An 18,753-nucleotide genomic window follows, 5' to 3' on the forward strand; every position below is an offset into this window, starting at 1 on the left:
TATAAATAATTTAATTAAGTAAGATATAATAATGGAAATTTGATTACATTTGAAATAAAAAAAAAATAAAGGAGTTTTATTTTATATGTTGAAGACTAAAGAAAATAATGTTTAATACTACCCTCACAAATTACATATTCAATATAAAACACCCTCATTTAATATATATTACGAGAGTAGTCATGAAATAGATGATAATGAGTTGATGGAGTATGGTTGGAAGGTGAAAGTTGGGAAGGTGTCTATGAGAATGCAAAGGGGGGAAAAAAGGAAAAGATACTTTGTATGAAGAGAGGGAAAGAGAGAAAAATAGAAGTATAATGGGTGATAGAAGAAGATTAAAAAATATGAGGCAAGGGGGAGGGGAAGGAAAAGATTCTGGTTCTTGGTGAGTGGAGTAGTTTAGAAAAGGGAAACGGGGGGCGTGATACCATGAACGGGGTCAAGGTTGCCAATTGTGATAAAAGTGGCACGTGACCCAAACCCAAGTGGCACTGACTCATCCCATAAAATATCATACAAGTGGCATTGCATCAACTTGCTCTTTTTATTATTTAGTAGTCCCATTTGCACCACCACCACCACCACCACCCACTACTACTAACTCCAATCTCCCTATCCATGTATCCCTCTTCCTCTTCCTCCTCCTCCTCTTCCTCTCAGTCCATGACCCAAGCTGGCCTCACTCGCTACGGTTCCGCCCCCGGTTCTCTTCTCACCAGCACGGTTGATTCTCTTATTGGTGGATCCCGTCCCAGTCCCTACTTTTCCGGAGAGTCTTCTGAGTCTCCCTGCAAAGAGCAAAGATCTTTCCACAACCACCCCCCCTCCTTCGCTTCCTCCTTGCTCCGCCAGAAAAGCTCTCCCGCCGGCTTCCTTTCCCATCTCTCCAATCACCATGGTACCTTTCTTCCTTCCTTTTTTCTCCCCCCTCTTTCCTCTCTTCTATTCTATCCTCTTACCTTTTTCCTTTTTTAGGTGTGGGTTTCACCATCACCCCCGGTGGTTTATCAAATTCAAATTCAAATTCAAATTGTTCTCTCTTGAAGTCTCAACTCAGCTTCACCCACGAATCTCTTTCCAACACTGTTAATGTTGATCCCTCCAGCACCACCTTCGGAATGGATCCCTGGGACAACAATTCCATCGCCTTTTCTGCAACTTCAACCAAGCGCTCCAAAACCAACACCAATGATCCTGACATTTTACATTCCCTGAATTCGGCCTTGGAATCACAGTTCAATCTTCCACATACAAGTCTGGAAATGTCAACCGTGGACAAGCTATTGCACATTCCTGAAGATTCTGTCCCTTGTAAAATCCGTGCTAAGCGAGGTTGTGCTACTCATCCCCGTAGCATTGCCGAGCGGGAGAGAAGAACAAGGATCAGTGGCAAGCTCAAGAAATTACAGGACCTTGTACCCAATATGGATAAGGTTTTTCTATTTCTCCCTCCTTCTTATGTCTCTCTCTCTCTCACTCTCTCACTCATGTTCTTGTCTTTAATTCTATTGTAGCAAACAAGCTATGCAGACATGCTCGATTTGGCCGTTCAACACATTAAAGGTCTTCAAACTCAGGTTCAGGTCTGTATAACTACTTATTCCATTCATCCTCTACTACTATTAATTACAAGAAAGCTCGCTGTTGTTTGTATATACTCTAATTTGCTCATCACTCTCTAAAATATGATTTTCTTGTTTAATACATTCAATTAAGATTGCCATTTGTTACATTGCATCCCTGTTTTGGATAGAGAGTGATATGTCGTTCATCACCAATTTCATCACATGTCTCCACCAATTACAAGCTTTTACAACTTCTTTTTTCCCTTTATCTATTTCCTTCACAAGGGAAATGATACTCATACACCAAGGTACATAACAATTCATACTAACAAGCAGATCCAAATCCTTCCAAATTATAAAAAATAAAATTCGTGGATTTAAAATTATATAAATAAAATAAAATAAAATATAAAAATATAAGATTTTATTTACAAATTTGATAAATTTAAAATAATGAGGGGATGCAAGTGTACACCCTCACATGGCTGTAGGTCCGCCTCCTCTAACAAGAGGAAGATGGATAACTAGATAAGAGATGTGATGCAGAGAGACACGACAGAGAAAAACTGAGTCTTTAAAAGAAAAATGTTATGTGGACACCCATTGTGTTATTTAACACCTAGAGAGAGGAAAAAATATATCTAACTTGTTCTCTTACTCTTCATTCCTCAATTATTTACGTCACTAAAACATGTTATGGTTAAGACCTTGACTCTAGTCCAGTTCTGTTCGTCATCTGTAGTATTATAGTGAATTTTACATATCTTCAAGGATAAAAATTACAGAGGATCAATCGAAGCATCACTTAATTTTCATTACATCCATTAATCTTGCCTACGATTTTTTTTTATTTTTTTTTTTTGCTTTGCCCTCTTTCAGAAGCTTCACAAAGAAATGGAGAATTGCACTTGCGGATGCAAACAAAGCAAATAACTTCTTTTTTTTACGAGATTCTATAGCAACGTGCATAGAAGTCAAGGTTTTGATGGCAAAGATTGAAAACTGATTTTGTACCGATCTACTTAAATGAATAATGAAGGAACTGAAACTTTGTAGGTTGTCAATGCTACAATTGTACAGTGTATGTTGTAATATGGTAGTCTAGAAAAATTTCTTCGTTTTCTTCAAGAATTGGCTTTCAAAGTCCAGGTTGATTTTCTATTCAGATTGTTTATTTTCTTGTTTGGGTAAGTATGGTACAATGAAAGACTAATTTTTGGAATCAGAACCAGAATAGAAGTGAGAATGGGGTGAATTGAAATCTATTTTGTTTTATTTCAATCTATTTTTATGTTCGGTGAATTACTGTGGAAGCTTATAACCAATGAAAATGTGTACATTTTTGCCTGAAAAAAAAAAACGTGATTGAGTTAATTTCATATTGCTAGCAATGACTATTTTTGTCTCTGATAAAAAGCTTCGAATAAAATTATTACATGGATGCGTTTTTAAAGTTTTGAAAGGTAACAACTTCTGTGGAATCTTTATGTTTGTAAGTGGAATTACATGGATGTGTTTTTAAAGAGTTATAACTTATGAATGTAAATTCTATTTCTTTTATAAAATGATTACAGTATATGTTAGGTACTAGGACAAAGGGAAGGCCTTGTATTATTCGAGAAGAAGGTAAAACTCCTATTTTAAACTACTGAAAATTAAGTGCAAATTTCTCTTCTTCTCATTTCCACTAGTGATAGCTTATTTATAGATGAGCACATTTTGGATAATGGACCCACATGGTCAGCTAGCACTACACATCTAACAAACTAGCACTAAAAAGGTTACCATGGAAATGGAAAGGTGGATAAGAGATAATAACAAACTGATATGCAATAGTAACAGAATGATATGCAGAGGATATTCTTCACTTAGTGGATTCACATGTAGTCACGTAGGTGAGTGACCCTCTTGGTTTTGTGGCCGGTGAGGTGTGCTGCAGCTAGTGTTGCTAACAGTATACTTATACTAGTTCCACTGGGTATATATTAAAGTTGTTCTTTCTATATTCCTTCTTTAAAAACTTTCTGAATCCATTCATGATGGTACTATCATCAACTATGCAAACATGAATGCAATCATTTTTGTGAAAATGGAGGTGGAATACACCTGAATTATAAATCTTTGACAATAACTTTATTTCTTTAGGTATGTTTTTAGTCCTTCATAAATTAATGAATTTTGTATTTGATCCCTTATAAAAAAAAATTATTATTAGTAAGGATTAAAATAAAATTAGTTAATTTATTAGGAAATAAACATTAAATTCTTTAATTTATTTGGGACTAAAACAAAAATATTATTTTATGAAAAACTCAATACAAAACAAAAAATTTCTTAAAGAATAAAAATAAATATTAAATATTTATTAAAAATAAAAGTATATTTAATTATTTATTTTGAATATTATGATTACTGCTAGGCTAGCTGCCTATTGTTCAAAAAACATACAAGGGCATTTTACATGGTAAAAGGCAATAAGTGTTAAATGATGAAGATGACGATTTTGGAAGATACATATATAAGGCATGATTATATATATAAAACTCATTCAAAGATGGTCTTCAAGGAGCTTTGTTTGGTCTTGCCCCCCATGTTATTTTGTTTCATATATTTTGGCTCTCTGGTTGTGATGGTGCCAACCTGCTCGTTGGAATGGAACCTGATACGGCAACATACTAGGCTTCTCGGTATCATAACTAGCAAGAGAGCAACTCAGAAACATAGAGAGTGAGGAAGAAGAAGTGTGTTTGAGTTGAGATGTTAATTTGAGTTTTTTTATTTTATACATGTTAATTTGAGTGTGTTTAATCAATTGATAATGATGTTTTAGTGATGTATGCTGTAGTTTTGACCGTGTGAGCTAGTGTTTGAAATAATGATGGCTTAGTGATGGCTTTTCTAATTATCTTCGATGACATGACTATTGTTTGATTCATCAAGTGAACTTTCAAGTTTGAAGTGGCGTACTCAAAATAAAGTTGTTAATTTAATTAATATTATAGTCTGTGGATATTGTATAAAATAAAATTTTATTTTATATAATTAAAATTTATAATTTGTATTAAATAAATATTTCTATATATATAATAAATAATATTTGTTAACATAGTTGTGGTATTTTTTTAATTACTGATATATAATTTCTTTTAAAAAATATTCCCTTAGCATTAAGGATGTAGAAAATGATAGATCAAAATAAATAAGAAATTAAATTAAATTATGAGAGAAAAAATATATATATATAAACATTAAACTCTTAAATTATTTCATTGATATTAAAAAAATGATATATTATATAGCTTGTTAAACTATTCACTTTTTAAAAACATCATATACCACATGTATGTTATATATATATATATATATATATACGTGTAAAAAGACTATCTGTTTTCTTAAGTTTTCACTCTCTCCACTCTTCCTCACATTTACAATTAGTTGAATAGTTTAATTAATAAAAAGTAATTTAATTAATGATCAACAATCCAAAGCGATCCGGATTAAGTATCAATTATCTTCACAGGAAAAAGGACTAGAGGTTCTTGAAAAATTTACATAAATGTAGCATTATTTTAAGTAATTAAAATCATATGAAAAAAATAAGTTAAGAGCTAATAATATAGCAATGTTATATTATTATTTAATTATAAATCATTTATGTATAATAAACTTGTTCACTTATATAATAATTAACTTTTTTAAAAACTATGTCAACAATAACTTTTTTATTGATTAAGCATTTAAAAGTTATATATGACTATTAAACTCAAACATATATCTAACTCATATTCTTAAATCTTATGTGAAAAACTATGAAAATAGAGTTAAAAGTGAAATTGTATCAGCATAAAAAAAATGAAATTGTATTGTGCCGTCAAAAGATTTGTGGTCACTATGGGAATGAAATTTGACAGGCAACGTAGGTATCTAAACATAGGTTATACTCATCGCCCCACCTAACTAATTATGGTGTATTTAATTTTACTTCACTATGCTTCTTAATTATCTTAGATCCTCTATAAAAGAACCGCAATTTTAGACAAGAGAACTTCATATACATACCATACGTATTAGAAATCGCAGACCTAATAAATTTTGGCCCCCCGTAGCTATACACAAAGTAAGAACTTCATCACGCAAAATAACACACCTTGCCCAGTTATTTCTGCTTGCTGTAAGCTCTCAATTTACCCAAATAACACAAGATAATAGTCGGCGTTCAGCTAATTACCAGCCAAATCTCTGGAATTTTGAATTATTAGTTAGAATATATTAATTAACAAGCTATGTTATTGGTATAATTTAAATCAATTTTTAATTAAAATGTATACGTTTACTTTTTAGTTAGAATACCTTAGTAAATTATAATAATTAGTGTATTAACTTTAAAATAATTGCTAATTTGTTACCATATTTTAACTCAAAAATAAATTATTGTACATTAGCGCATATATATATATTCCAGTTTTCTTGTTTTTTAGTTTTAAGAGATCATTTAGTTTGGTAATTTTTTATTTTCACTTTTAATTATATATAAAAAATGTTATTTATTCTTATTTTTTTCCATTTTCAAAAGTTTACATAGAAACAGTTAAAAAAATATTTTTATTATTTTCCATTTTCATTAGTTTTTATCATTTTTTATACAAACTTTTCTTTCAAAAAAATAATGTGACTTTTTAATAATTAATTAAAAGTGAGCATTCCTCAAATCAAACGGTATCTATCTTCATGTAAGTTCTTTCAAGAGAAATTTTTAAAAAACAAAAAAAAAAAATACCTTTCGCGTACAATGATAGAAATAAATATGTAAATCATGATTATTTTTTTTTACAAATATGAAAATAAATATTTAAATTAAGATTTGGATGGCAATTTTCACCTAGGATAAACTTTAAGGTTAGGATTTATGAAAACTATTTAAATTCTCCACGGTTAATTAAGATGGCCTTAATAAGTTATATTGTTCTTTTATAAGATAATATTGTTCTTATTGCCTAATCACAGGTGAAAATGCTGGAAAAGAGAGCATCAAAATTGGAGGAGGAGGTTTGTGAGATGATCAACAGAGCAGAGAAAGAACCATTAAGCTTATTGGAATTGATCGACAATGTCCAGCGTCTGGGATTGACGTACAAGTTTGAGAAAGACATAATCAAAGCCCTTTAGAAGATTGTTTCGTTGGATGAAAATGATAAACTCGAAAGGGGGCTCCATGCTACTGCTCTCCGCTTCCGTTTACTTAGACAACACGGCTTTGAGGTCTCCCAAGGTCCGTTTTTATATGTTACGATGTCACCCACCTACATATGATTTGCTAACATGGTACATGCATGCAGATGTGTTTGAGAGATCTAAGGACAAGGATGGTGAACTCAAAGGTGATGTGCAAGGCTTCCTTGGTCTATATGAAGCATCCTTTCTTGGCTTTGAGGGAGAAAATCTGTTGGACGAGGCAAGTTAGTCATGCACTAGAACTTCCATATCACTTTTGATTGTATAGAATGGAAGCACGATGGTACCTTGACAAATATGAGCCTACCAGTTGCTACTCGAACTTGCAATGTTGGATTTCAATATGGTGCAATCATTACACCAGAAAGAGCTGCGGGAACTGTCAAGGTTATTTAAAAGTTTCAATTCTTAATTAATTACCTCATAAGAACTTTGTATGGTGATACCAGGGAGTCTGTTTACAACACACTCCTCAACCAATTAATTAAGCTAGGAGAGAGATAGAAGAAGATCAATTAATATACACTTAGGTGTAGCCTAATTGACTAATTAATGTATGTTTTGTTAGATGGGGCTGCCAAGCAAGCTGGAGTTTGTCCGAGACAGATTATTGAAGGTATATTTCTGGGCACCCGACCCTCAATTCAGTGAATGTCGTAAAGTTGTAACTAAAATGTTCGGACTTGTCACCATCATCGATGATGTATACGACACATATGGTTACAGATGGGACGTGAATTCTATAAACACACTTCCAGACTACATGAAGTTGTGCTTCTTAGCGCTCAATAACACGACTTATAGCATCCTTAAAGAAAAGGGGCATAACAATCTTTCTTAATTATTTGACAAAATCTGTACGTAGTTATCTCCTTGGTTGATTAATTCGTTGATATATGTGTCATGTGTAAATGCAAATAATTAATAAGATTATATGGTGACATACACTAGTGGCGTGATTTGTGCAAAGCATTCCTCCAAGAAGCAAAATGGTCAAACAAGAAAATATAATTCCAGCATTCAGTAAGTACCTAGAAAATGCATCTGATACTCCTCCGGCGTGGCTTTACTTGCTCCTTCCTACTTCTCAGTGTGTCAACCTAAAGACATCTCAGATCAATCTCTTCATTCTTTAACTAACTTTCATGGCCAGCTTGTGCGATCCACGTGCGCAATTTTTAGGCTTTGCAATGATCTGGCTACCTCTGTGGTACGTGTGTGTGTGTATATATATATATATATCAACAAATGTTGGTTTTGTCAGAGGAACTCGAATCTGTCTCTCTTAATCATCCAATCCAGCTTATATCTTGGGCCCTTTGCTGTAAGTATATGTAATTAAACTAAGTTGCTAGCTAGACCAGAGCATTGAACACATATGCGTGGCAGACTGAGTTAGAGAGGGGTGAAACAACAAATTCAAGAAAATTACACATGTTTTTTCAATTTTCTTAAAACTTACATATGTATCTTTTAAAGTTTAAGAGAATTACATATATTCCTTTTCAGTTTTTAAAACCTACACAAATTTCTCTAGATGTTGTCTAAATAAAAAAATATTAAAATATATTTTTCATCCTCATAAATATAGAAATATTTAGAATTCATCACTACAAAAAAAATTATTTACTTTTCATACTTGCAAAATTTAAATTTGTTATTTTTTGTTCAAAACTATGTTTGGATACATCTGAATCGACATGTATGTTGTAGAAAATGTTAGGTTTTTCAAGTTTTTTATATTGCTTTTTTAGCCTTTTTTATAAATTAAAATTGTAAACTAACATGACTTGTACAATCAAATGCTTGTGTAGGTTTTAAAAACAAATAAGAGGTATGTGTAATTTTTTTAAATCTCAGGAAAAACAAATGTAATTTCCTCAAAATCTCAAGAGAGACATGTGTATATTTTTTAAAAGGAGGAAAGATACATGTAATTTTGTAATGGGCTTTAGGTTAGGCCCAAGGAAGCTGGTATGTATTTTGTAAGGGCAAGAGTCGAGAGAAGAAGAATGGCGACTGAGAATGAGAAGAGAAAGCGGAAAGAAAGTAGTGATGTTAGAAGCAAAAAGAAGAAGAAGCAGAGAAGCGAAGATGAAGAGGCGACGAAGCAGTTGCGTTTCTTTGAGTCGGCGATGGGTATTGAGCTTTCTTCGCTGGAGTTGGAATCCCTCAAAGATAATAAGTGCATTTTGGAGGTATCAGAAGCCGCTGATTCAGACGTGACAGTATTGGGCAAAACTATTAGGGCAGCGTTTGGCGCGTCTTGGAAAGAGGCTCTCTGCGAAGGGAAGCCTGTAGAGGGAAAAGTCATTGCTGGAAGCCCCGCAGTTCTTATCATAACTTCTTCTGCTTTAAGATGCATAGATCTCTTAAGGTTCTCATCTCTCTAATTCTACTCTACAAGCACTGTATTTCTTTAACCGAAACCCTAATTTTATTTACCGCTGCAGAGGCTTTCGCTCTATGACTGAACAATGCCATGCTGCAAAGTTATTCTCAAAGCATATGAAGCTTGAGGAGCAGGTACATTAATTAATTACCTACGGATCAATTCCCTTCATTTCTTAGCAATTTGAAATTCAAGTAAATGTGTTGATTGTGATTTAGGTCAAACATCTTTGTACACGAGAAACAAGTTAATGTGTCTTATTTTCAATTCTAGTTCTAATACATTCCTCTTGTTAATTCCTCCTTATGCAAATTCCTATGGTCCCGTCCGGTTGTGAAACAAGAGAAAAATTTGTAGGCACAAGGCTGAGAGCTCACACATTTTAACTTTTAAGATTAAAAATTTCAAAATATTATTATCATCCAATAAAGCAAGTTTAATTTCCATACGTACATAGGAGCTGTGATTTTTAAAGTTTCAATTCCCTTTATCCTTGAACCCTGAAAGAATTTAAATAAATAAATATGTTGTTCTTCATGAAACGTTGTCCTTTATGATTAATGCAGATTTCTTTGTTAAAAAACCGTGTTAACATTGCTAGCGGCACACCAAGCAGGTTGGTTGGTTGGTCATCCCATATCCTTTTACTTACTAACCATATACTTTTTTTTAAATATTGTCGTATATCAAACTTTCATTTCAGGATAAAGAAGCTAATTGATGCTGAGGCGTTAGACCTTTCAAGGTTGCAAGTACTTGTGCTTGATCTGCATCCTGATGTAAAGGGCTATTCCTTGTTGACCCTTCCACAAGTCAGGTTTGCTCTTCTTCGCAAGCAATTCAATCTCGTCGTCTCTCTTCTATGATTTTGCATAAATTTATTAACGTTACTACTGACTGGCAGAGATGAATTCTGGGACCTTTTCAAGAATTATTTCTATCAACCGATGCTTCAGGGTCATCTGCGTATTTGTCTCTATGGTTACCAGGTCTCTGTTCGTTTAAAGGCCAAACATAAACATAAACAAGGACATACAATTCCCGATGCATAAATCCTCCATCTTTTGATTTAGGCATGTATTTTTTAAATATTATTTTATTAAGATTTCATTTCATTTGCCTTTGACAGTCATGTGTTTAAGCATGTGTTTGACAGTCAAACGTTGTCATGCAAGGGTCAGATTAGTCAGTCATGTGTTTAAGCATGTACTTTCATCTTTCGAGTTTGAACCGAATACTCCTTCATATCATTCACTTCTTGAATTTACTATTTCTTTAACTCAATTAGAAAGAGTCAAAATCTTAATGTCAGTTCTTCGAATCAAAATGTCTAGAGATTTACTTAAATAAATGAGAGGGCTATATCATTCGCAACCATTGGTATAGATAAAACCATACCTGGAGGATCTAATATCAGATTATGCTGTAGTTTATGGATCGAAGGTTAACCCTATCAAATGTTTATGCTATCAATAACTAAACTATTTTTCTCAAGTACAAATATAGCGGCGGAAATCCAATTAGTGATTTTTTTTCGAGTCACAGCACAAGATGTTGACAGCTAAAAAATCAAGTGTGAGTCGTCTGCCTCATCCACTTGGTAGCTGACCACTTCTCCCCAGAGATCACCTCACATCCTCCATGCACACTATTCGGATCTGACTGTCCATCCAGTCCCTGACAAGACAAGTAGATAATTTTCCATCGTAAATTTTCCATCCAGCTAAAAAATCCATAGCACAAACAATTACAGACTCTCCATGATTTAATACTCTTGAGCATTGACATTTTCTATCACAAGAATAGTAGGGCTGCCCTATTGCTAAATCAGCTAAAGCCTGATGAGTATAAATTGAAACAAGAATAGAGGGGAGGAATTATAAGATCATCTCCGTATATGATTCTAAAACAGATTCTTCCTATTTAGCACCGGTTCTTAACAAAAGACCGGTTCTTAACAAAAGATGAAATGGTTGGGGAAAGATCTCATCAAGCACCGGGTGCTTGTATGTGTGTGGGGTCAAATGCTACAAAACAAAAACCCAAAAAAGAAAAAAAAATATTAATAAAATGTTTGGATCTGTTATGAGATCTCAGACATACTTTTGGAACCCAAACTCAGTTTTGTATCATGTTTGGAGTTCCCCAAAATTAATTTTGTAACCTGTTTATGGCAAACTTGGGTTTAGATCAAAAGCAACAAATGTTTTAAAGTAAAAGTACTTTTGATTTGTATATTTACTTTAAAAACATGAAGTAAAATTACTTTTTTTTGTAACCATTGTAATTAGGACCTTTGATTCTTCAGTGGGATCTCAAGGTATTCTCACAAGTTTCATCCCTTTGGGTCAATTGTTGGATTAATCTTTGGTCCAAAGTTTAGTCACACTTAAAGTTTTTCGCCCCTTCCCAAGAGTATATTTTGTGGGAATCGAACTCAGATCCTTCCCACAAACTCGACGTGTGTTGTCAACTGAGTTACATCCCATTGAATAAGTAGAAGTACTTTGATTGGTATTATTTAAACAAATTTCATTTATCAACATACTTTTGGAACAAAAAATCTCCAAATATAAATCAAACTATAGAAAACTCATTTTTATCAAACTTAAGTTTACAACATACTTTTGAATCAAATTTATGTTTGCAACCTTTAACCCATGCATGCACTGAGATGTATAAAACTTAAAAACTCACATTATAAGATAGTATCAGAGCCTATCTTAAATTCATTAACGGGCTACCCATCATATTATCCACACACCAAGCCCAAAAGAGTTAAGTGTGAGGAGGTGTATTGGAAAAAACTCAAGTCTCACATCGACTAAAGATAATGCAAAGATAGAATGTATAAGTGGGAAGATAAAGCAAACAGCAGTTGAAAAAAAGGCTCTCTTGATTTAAGAATGATTCCATACAGTTTCAAACAAACTCCCATCCTGTGATTTGAGAAATAGGTCAGTTCAACAGATTTTAAGTTCCAAATTAATATGAGATGAGCCTGTATTTTATTTTATTTTATTTGTAAGGGATTCGTTGGCCTGTTGATGCTGAAATTGATAACTCCAAGAAATTAGAGTTATTTAAGCCTTATTTTGTAAATAATTGTCTTACTTTCTCCTTATAATCATTAGGTGTCCGTGGATAATGTCCATAATAAGCAAACTAATTACACTAACCATACTCCAGAAAAGCACTGCATTTCCTTTAATTGGTTTCACAGATAGCCCTTTGACAAGTTTCCCACCACAGCTACATTCACCTGAACCAGCCTGAATCATATTGTATATCACTAACAGCAGCATCAGTACGGTCAAAATGTCCAACTAGAATGACAGAGAACAGGTTAGCACATATATAGATAACTATTACTAGCATTTTACAAATTGAGCATATTTCTCATGGTAAAGGTAAAATCCAATTATCCAAATAGAATCAATATATACCGTAATTCAGGAAAAGACAATAAGGCATAAGATTGACAAAACTAGTTTAACCAGTAAACATAATGACGGGCATCATAATAATTTGGCATTCCCTTTCAAAGCCTGTCAGAACACATATAAATTAAAATCTAACTAATTATCAATGAGAGGAATGCAGAATAAGATTTGAATAAAGCTGGGGGACATACAAGATACAGCAGAATATTTTGATACTTCAAGGAACTAACAGAGGAAGTGAAAACCAAAAGACCCATATATTTTGTTGGTCATTAAACAAAACACACTCTTTTCTCAGTTAGAACCTAAACCTACGGCCCAGACACAAATCCAGCATCAGCTTGGCATCTAATATTTGCTTGAGTCAGACTATTCATATGCTGCTTCATATGTATACAGCAACAACCAAAATATGTTAAATGACATATTTCAGAAAACAAGAAGCTTACCAATGGGAAATATGTTTCTCCTCCTTCAATATTGTCACTTAAATACATAAGCATTGTGGCTATTCGCTGCCCACCACGCTTCAAGTTGAACTGTCTCAAAAAAGAAAGGCACAAAAGGTTATAGATGGGATTTCATTGAAGCCACTCTAAGGAAATTCTTATGTTGGCTATAATTTGAAAATTAAGAAAAATACAACTTACAGTATCAGAAAAATAGTCATGATGGGGTTTGTAATATTGATTCTTCTCGTACCTGTGCTGCTGCAGATGTTAGTCTTGATACTAGTAAAACCCATCTTGTTCAGATATAGCATGAAAAAATAAGTCATATTCTCACCTCAGGACTTGCATAAGCTCTCCATTTTCAATTGGTATTTGGGAATAGACAGAAATTCTTTTTTCAATTGCCTAGTTGAGCAACGTGAACATATTTTATCAGACTGTACAATTAATGTTATTCAATAAAATGTGGATTTGTACAAAAATAAATAAATATAAGGTTTTCAAGGAATCTAAAATTTGTATATAATGATGAAAAAAAGTAAATAGTATTATACATATGCAGAAATCAAATTTATGATTAACTAGTGCAGCTTCATGCTTAGCACTTGCAGGTTCTTTCTAAGGAACTACAATAAATACCAAACCAGTTCATATGTTTAAAACTGAATCTAAACTGGTTCACTGAAATCCAGACCAGTTCTGAACTGATTCACTGAAATCCAAACTAGTTCGGTTCTGGAAACTGCATCTTATTAGCAGTTTGGTTTGGTTCAGTTTTTCATAGGGAACCAAATCATGCCCACCCTTAATTTAAACGGTGGAAATGTTTCCAATTTTTTGATGATCAGATTTATGAATCTGGGGAGCAAAATAACTCATTGTGATTGTGATGTAACCAAAACCAAGGAGTGAGTCACTAATCCCTAAAGGACCATAGGGGTGGCACAATGTTCCAACTTTCAAAAACCAAACAGGTCAGTGATCACTAATAACCACCCAACAAGGATTCTTATTGAACCAGCTAGTTCCATGCAAAAGTGTTGTTTTTAGTGTGTATCAGACTACAGAAAACTGTTTCAATTTAATGGTTACACCAGATGGTGCAGTCCATGCTTTTTACACTGATTTAATGACTTAAGTAAGACTTGAGGGGAAAGTAAAATTGTTAACTTACTTGTACCATAGGATATTTTCTCTCTTGAGGATTCAAAAACATACCAGAGCTAGTCCTGACATCACTCTTGATTCCCTGCACAAGATAGAGATATCACGTTTCATGAAGAAACACATGTTCATAGATGCCAATGACCCTATATACTACTACTGCACTATATGTCCACATTTGTTTTGATATGGATTTTCTTTATGTAGTGATAGAAGCATCTGAAAGTAGTCATTTGGCCATGTTGGAAGAGGCTAAAGCAATTCTTAGTATTTTTCATGGTTGCCTCACAACCAGAACTGTGTTTAGCAGCACAAATTTACCATTTTTGCCAACAGAAGCACTTGTTAAAGAGTCATTAAGTGAATTAGCAAGGTAGTTGCAAGTAGAATGGCAAAGATATAGAAGGTTTAATTGTAACAAAACAACAAACTGCTGTCTATGCATATGCACTTTGTTTTCCTAAATGGCATGTAGTATTTTATGTTAAATTCGTACATACAAAAATTTTCCCATGATGAATCTGGCAATACTTAACTTGAGCAAAATGAAACTTAAAACCAACCTCATCACCTAGCATGTATTGATGATTATGATCAATCAAAGTGAAATTTCAAAAAAGAAAACTGTCAATGTACCTTTCCAGTTTTTGTATCCACAACATTTGAAATATGCAGGCGAGGGAGAGCAATAGCCCTGAGATAATCGCATTCCTGTGAAGATAAAATAATTTTAATACACTCGTATGCCCATCATCAGCATAGTTTTTATTCAGCAGATGATTTTTTTTTTAAGTTACTGTTAATTGCCCAGGTGTAGCATATTTGATGTTTGATCTACTTTCATGGGATAGGAAGATCTTATATATGGCTAACAAGCATATCACACTTTAGATCTAGCAGACTAGCACTTCACGAGCAAACTTCTTTTTTTAATTTCCCACTCAATAGGTGAGAGACTAATCACCCAGGGCATGATCAAGAAGTAAAGCAGAGAACCCTTCCCAACAGAATTTTTTCCATACACAAATCTCGGAATCAAACCCAAGAACACACAATTAAGAGATTTGAGCACCCTTCCGCTCAGACCAACACGTGTTGGTACCTCATAAGGAAATTTTAATTGACTCTTCAATCTTCACTGATGAAGCACCAGAATAGATCCACTCATCCACTAAATGGTACTTTGCCAAGAGAAATTGAAGAATATGCAATTAAGTGAAAAGGGTCCCAGATGGCAAGAGTGGATGCTTGATAGGGTCTTTCTTTTTTGTTTAACAGCCTTAACTCCAGTAGTTTATATGATCTTATATATAGACACACACTCACACATACACACAGAGTCCAAACATGCAGTTTCTAGTTTTCCCATAAACAAAAGCACAGAATATAATGACAATTATAGAATGATGTAACTATTAGATTTATACCTTAACTTTACAACCAAATTAATAGATATGTTAGAATTAACAATGGTTTACCATAATATGGTTGTAATTCAGGGATTCTGAGTTTTAAGAGTGAATGTTTCCCTTTTTTTCTTATTATTGACAAACATGCCTGGCTCAACATACGAGAATAGATGCCAACAAAGAAACCATCAAACTAGAAAGAAATTTAGAATGATTGTGTTCTGCAGAGACAACACTAGATTTTATTTTTAATAAAAAAACTCATGAATCTCGTCCGTAGTTCCAAATGCCTCAAGAATGCCATAACTACAACCTCTTTCCTTTTTGCCACTCATAACTAGAATTAGAAATAATAACAACAAATCTGTGAACATTCAAATTGTAGTCAGCCATTTAAAGTTATACAACCAAAATAAGGAGATAAAGAACGTAATACTTTTCCATGCTGCATCACGAATAAATGTGATCCAAAAAACATAAACTTGAGCCATTTTTTTCACTAAGAGAGGGAATGAATACTAGAGTCGATAACATATATAAAAAAAATGAGCTGAAGAAACATTTTAATAATGAAAAATCAGCATTTAGAAGTGAGGTCATACCTCCATGCTCAGGAAGTTGTGGAGTAAAATAATTCGTGGAGACCAGTTAAGCACTTCAGGTTTGACCTACAATTGAGGATCAGACAGGAACAATAATCAAAATAAGTGAGAAAACATGTAAATAAAAAAGGTTAGCAGAAAAACGAGGGAGAACAGAACAGACATACATATCCAAGGCGTAAGACTTCTGCTTCCTTGTCATTATTCCAAAAAGGAATACCTGAAAATGAGAAGAAATGGTTGAAAAATCACGAAATGTAACCATCAGTGTAGAGAAAAGTAAAAGAATAGAGACCTCTTGGCAGTTGAAGGTGACGATCAGTGTCGAGTCCACGCAATCTACTAAATGGCAAAGAATCAGTGCCTACATACATGGAGCAGTAAGGGTAACAGAGAATAAGAAAGTGCTATAATAATAAATCCTAAATTTAACCTAAGAAATAATAAAATTATACTTATACCATGAGAGTCTTCCAATCTTCGTATGATAGCCAATTGAGAGAGAGCGCCTGTAAGAAGAGAATAGTGAATGCTATAAGGTACTACAAGAGTATAGAAGAGAGCAAAGACGATGGATACCTATAATCATTCCGACGGTGACAAATGTGAGAAGGCCGAAAACGATCCTCATCGCCGGAGCCATGGAGTTGGAGATGATGAATTCAATTCAAGATCAAAATATGAATGAATCAATCAATGTCACTCACTCCCTCCCATTGCTTTTATAATCAAATCTAAAAATAACAACCAAGACTCACTAACCTCAAAAAACTCATAAGAACATTTACTTTATTTAATTAACTCGTCAATTTTGCATTATTTTTTACTAAAAACTTCGGATGAAATTATTTATTTTCAATTTAACCTAAAATATATTTTAAAAAATTTAACATGATATGTGAATTATCAAACAAGTTTTATATTTCAATTTTCATATGAAATTAGCATTTCATTTTAATTCCTGATCAAACCAATATTACATTTTATTCTCTACTTGAAATTAATATCTTTTTTTTAGGGAACGTGAAATTAATATCTATTACTACTGACATTGTATAATGGCAACATTCAAAGTTAATGAACAAAAAATAATGAAATTAAATTTTGAACCAATAAAACATTATTTATCTATATATTATCCTTACTAAATTGGATTTGAGCGAGTCTAATAATGTAAGTATTTAATATTATTGATACTAGTCGGAAACAGGCACGTAGTGCCTCAACTGCCAATTTCATTTATTTGTTGAGTTTAAAATTAAAAAAAAATTAAAAGATGTAAAAAAATTGTATGAGTTTTTTTTAATAATTATTTGATCAATGATGATTTTTAGAATTAGTTAAAAGATAAAATAATCTAAAAAATGTATACAAGTCATTTCAATTAAGTTGAAACACCTATTTATTATTTGATAAATAAGTTTTTTTAGTAACTTGTGATTTTTAAATGCTAATTTTTAACTTTCAGGATTCTTTATATGCATATTCAAAATATTTATTAATTTTTTTATCTTTTTTAAATAAAATTGAAGTTTATTATTTTTTTTTATAAAATTGTTTAATTTAACAATTACACTACATGCTTTATTATTTTACCATTATACGTCAACATATTGATAAATGATAGATAGTTAGTTTAATTCATTTTGTGTTTTTATTATATTTAATATTTTTTATATTATACTATTTATAATATTTAATTTATTATTTCAACATTATACTTTATATAATTGACAATGATAAATGTTAGATTCATTTTATTTTTTTATTATTTCTTTAATAATTTATATCAGACAATTTATTTTAACTATCATGCTAATATATAATTATTAATAAAAACAATTATCTATTTTAGTATACACATTTATATTCTTAAATTACCCTTTAATACATATAACTATTTTTTTAATCTTTAAAATGTAATTGTTGTCACTATTTTATTCAACTAGTTATCATAAACAAAAGTATAATATCTACTTAAAGTATATGCTTTTCTTTTATTTTGTTTTAAACTTGATTAAAAATACTATAAGATACAATATAAAATTAAAATTTGCTAACGTGTATATCTTTATTTTAAGATATAGTTTGATAATGTGCTCATATTAAAAACAAAAATATGTCATATCCTTATTTTTTAGTATGACCGTATTAGCAAACTACATCATTATGCATTTAATCAAGATCAGTTTAAGGTTCAAGCAGCTCAAGTAAGAGCTTTAAGCCCCCAATTTTTTTTAGGATTAATATACCTCAAAAAAAATTTATTGTAAAATTATATTTTAAAATAAATTTTAATTAAAATATTACAAGTAACTGTTATTCTTTTTATTGATACAGTAACAATTAATAAGTAACAACTCTTCATCAATATCATAACTTTGTTTAGAAAAAAGAGATTTAATAGTTAATAGTTAAAAAAACTTAAAAACTTTAATAAACTATTTTATGAGTAAATAAAATATCTCATTTTTAAATTTGTTTTAGG

The 18,753-nt window shown here is 32.1% G+C and overlaps 3 protein-coding genes and 1 pseudogene across 5 annotated transcripts; 3 read left to right on the forward strand and 1 right to left on the reverse strand.

Annotated features, from left to right (window-relative positions):
• Window positions 1-198: 198 nt before the first annotated feature.
• Window positions 199-2,793, forward strand: LOC100819319 (transcription factor bHLH128). The gene is made up of 4 exons (XM_003556529.5): window positions 199-901; window positions 979-1,436; window positions 1,518-1,586; window positions 2,448-2,793. Exons 1-4 carry the CDS (start codon window positions 622-624, stop codon window positions 2,499-2,501), a joined length of 861 nt encoding a protein of 286 aa, XP_003556577.1. The 5' UTR covers window positions 199-621; the 3' UTR covers window positions 2,502-2,793.
• A 2,669-nt stretch (window positions 2,794-5,462) lies between these two features.
• LOC113000749 (isoprene synthase, chloroplastic-like) lies at window positions 5,463-8,258 on the forward strand (annotated as a pseudogene).
• A 491-nt stretch (window positions 8,259-8,749) lies between these two features.
• LOC100819855 (protein CMSS1) lies at window positions 8,750-10,479 on the forward strand. 2 transcript variants are annotated; one of them, XM_003556530.4, is made up of 5 exons: window positions 8,750-9,180; window positions 9,257-9,329; window positions 9,762-9,811; window positions 9,899-10,012; window positions 10,100-10,479. In XM_003556530.4, the coding sequence occupies exons 1-5, from the start codon at window positions 8,780-8,782 to the stop codon at window positions 10,245-10,247; spliced, it is 786 nt and encodes a 261-aa protein (XP_003556578.1). In that variant the 5' UTR covers window positions 8,750-8,779; the 3' UTR covers window positions 10,248-10,479. The 2 variants fall into 2 exon arrangements, with proteins under 2 accessions (XP_003556578.1, XP_040869435.1); XM_041013501.1 differs by having other exon boundaries at window positions 8,768-9,180; window positions 9,762-10,012.
• A 61-nt stretch (window positions 10,480-10,540) lies between these two features.
• Window positions 10,541-17,012, reverse strand: LOC100820384 (prolyl 4-hydroxylase 1). Of its 2 annotated transcripts, none has more exons than XM_006606536.4 (12): window positions 16,845-17,012; window positions 16,727-16,774; window positions 16,561-16,629; window positions 16,433-16,485; window positions 16,266-16,331; window positions 14,891-14,965; window positions 14,265-14,339; window positions 13,425-13,495; window positions 13,289-13,340; window positions 13,088-13,177; window positions 12,375-12,521; window positions 10,541-10,872 (listed from the first exon to the last, which is right to left on the reverse strand). In XM_006606536.4, exons 1-12 carry the CDS (start codon window positions 16,906-16,908, stop codon window positions 10,765-10,767), a joined length of 918 nt encoding a protein of 305 aa, XP_006606599.1. In that variant the 5' UTR covers window positions 16,909-17,012; the 3' UTR covers window positions 10,541-10,764. The 2 variants fall into 2 exon arrangements, with proteins under 2 accessions (XP_006606599.1, XP_003556579.1); XM_003556531.5 differs by having other exon boundaries at window positions 12,375-12,467; window positions 16,845-17,009.
• Window positions 17,013-18,753: the final 1,741 nt, after the last annotated feature.

Source organism: Glycine max, chromosome 20 (genome assembly GCF_000004515.6).
Source record: "Glycine max cultivar Williams 82 chromosome 20, Glycine_max_v4.0, whole genome shotgun sequence".
NCBI lineage: Eukaryota > Viridiplantae > Streptophyta > Magnoliopsida > Fabales > Fabaceae > Glycine > Glycine max.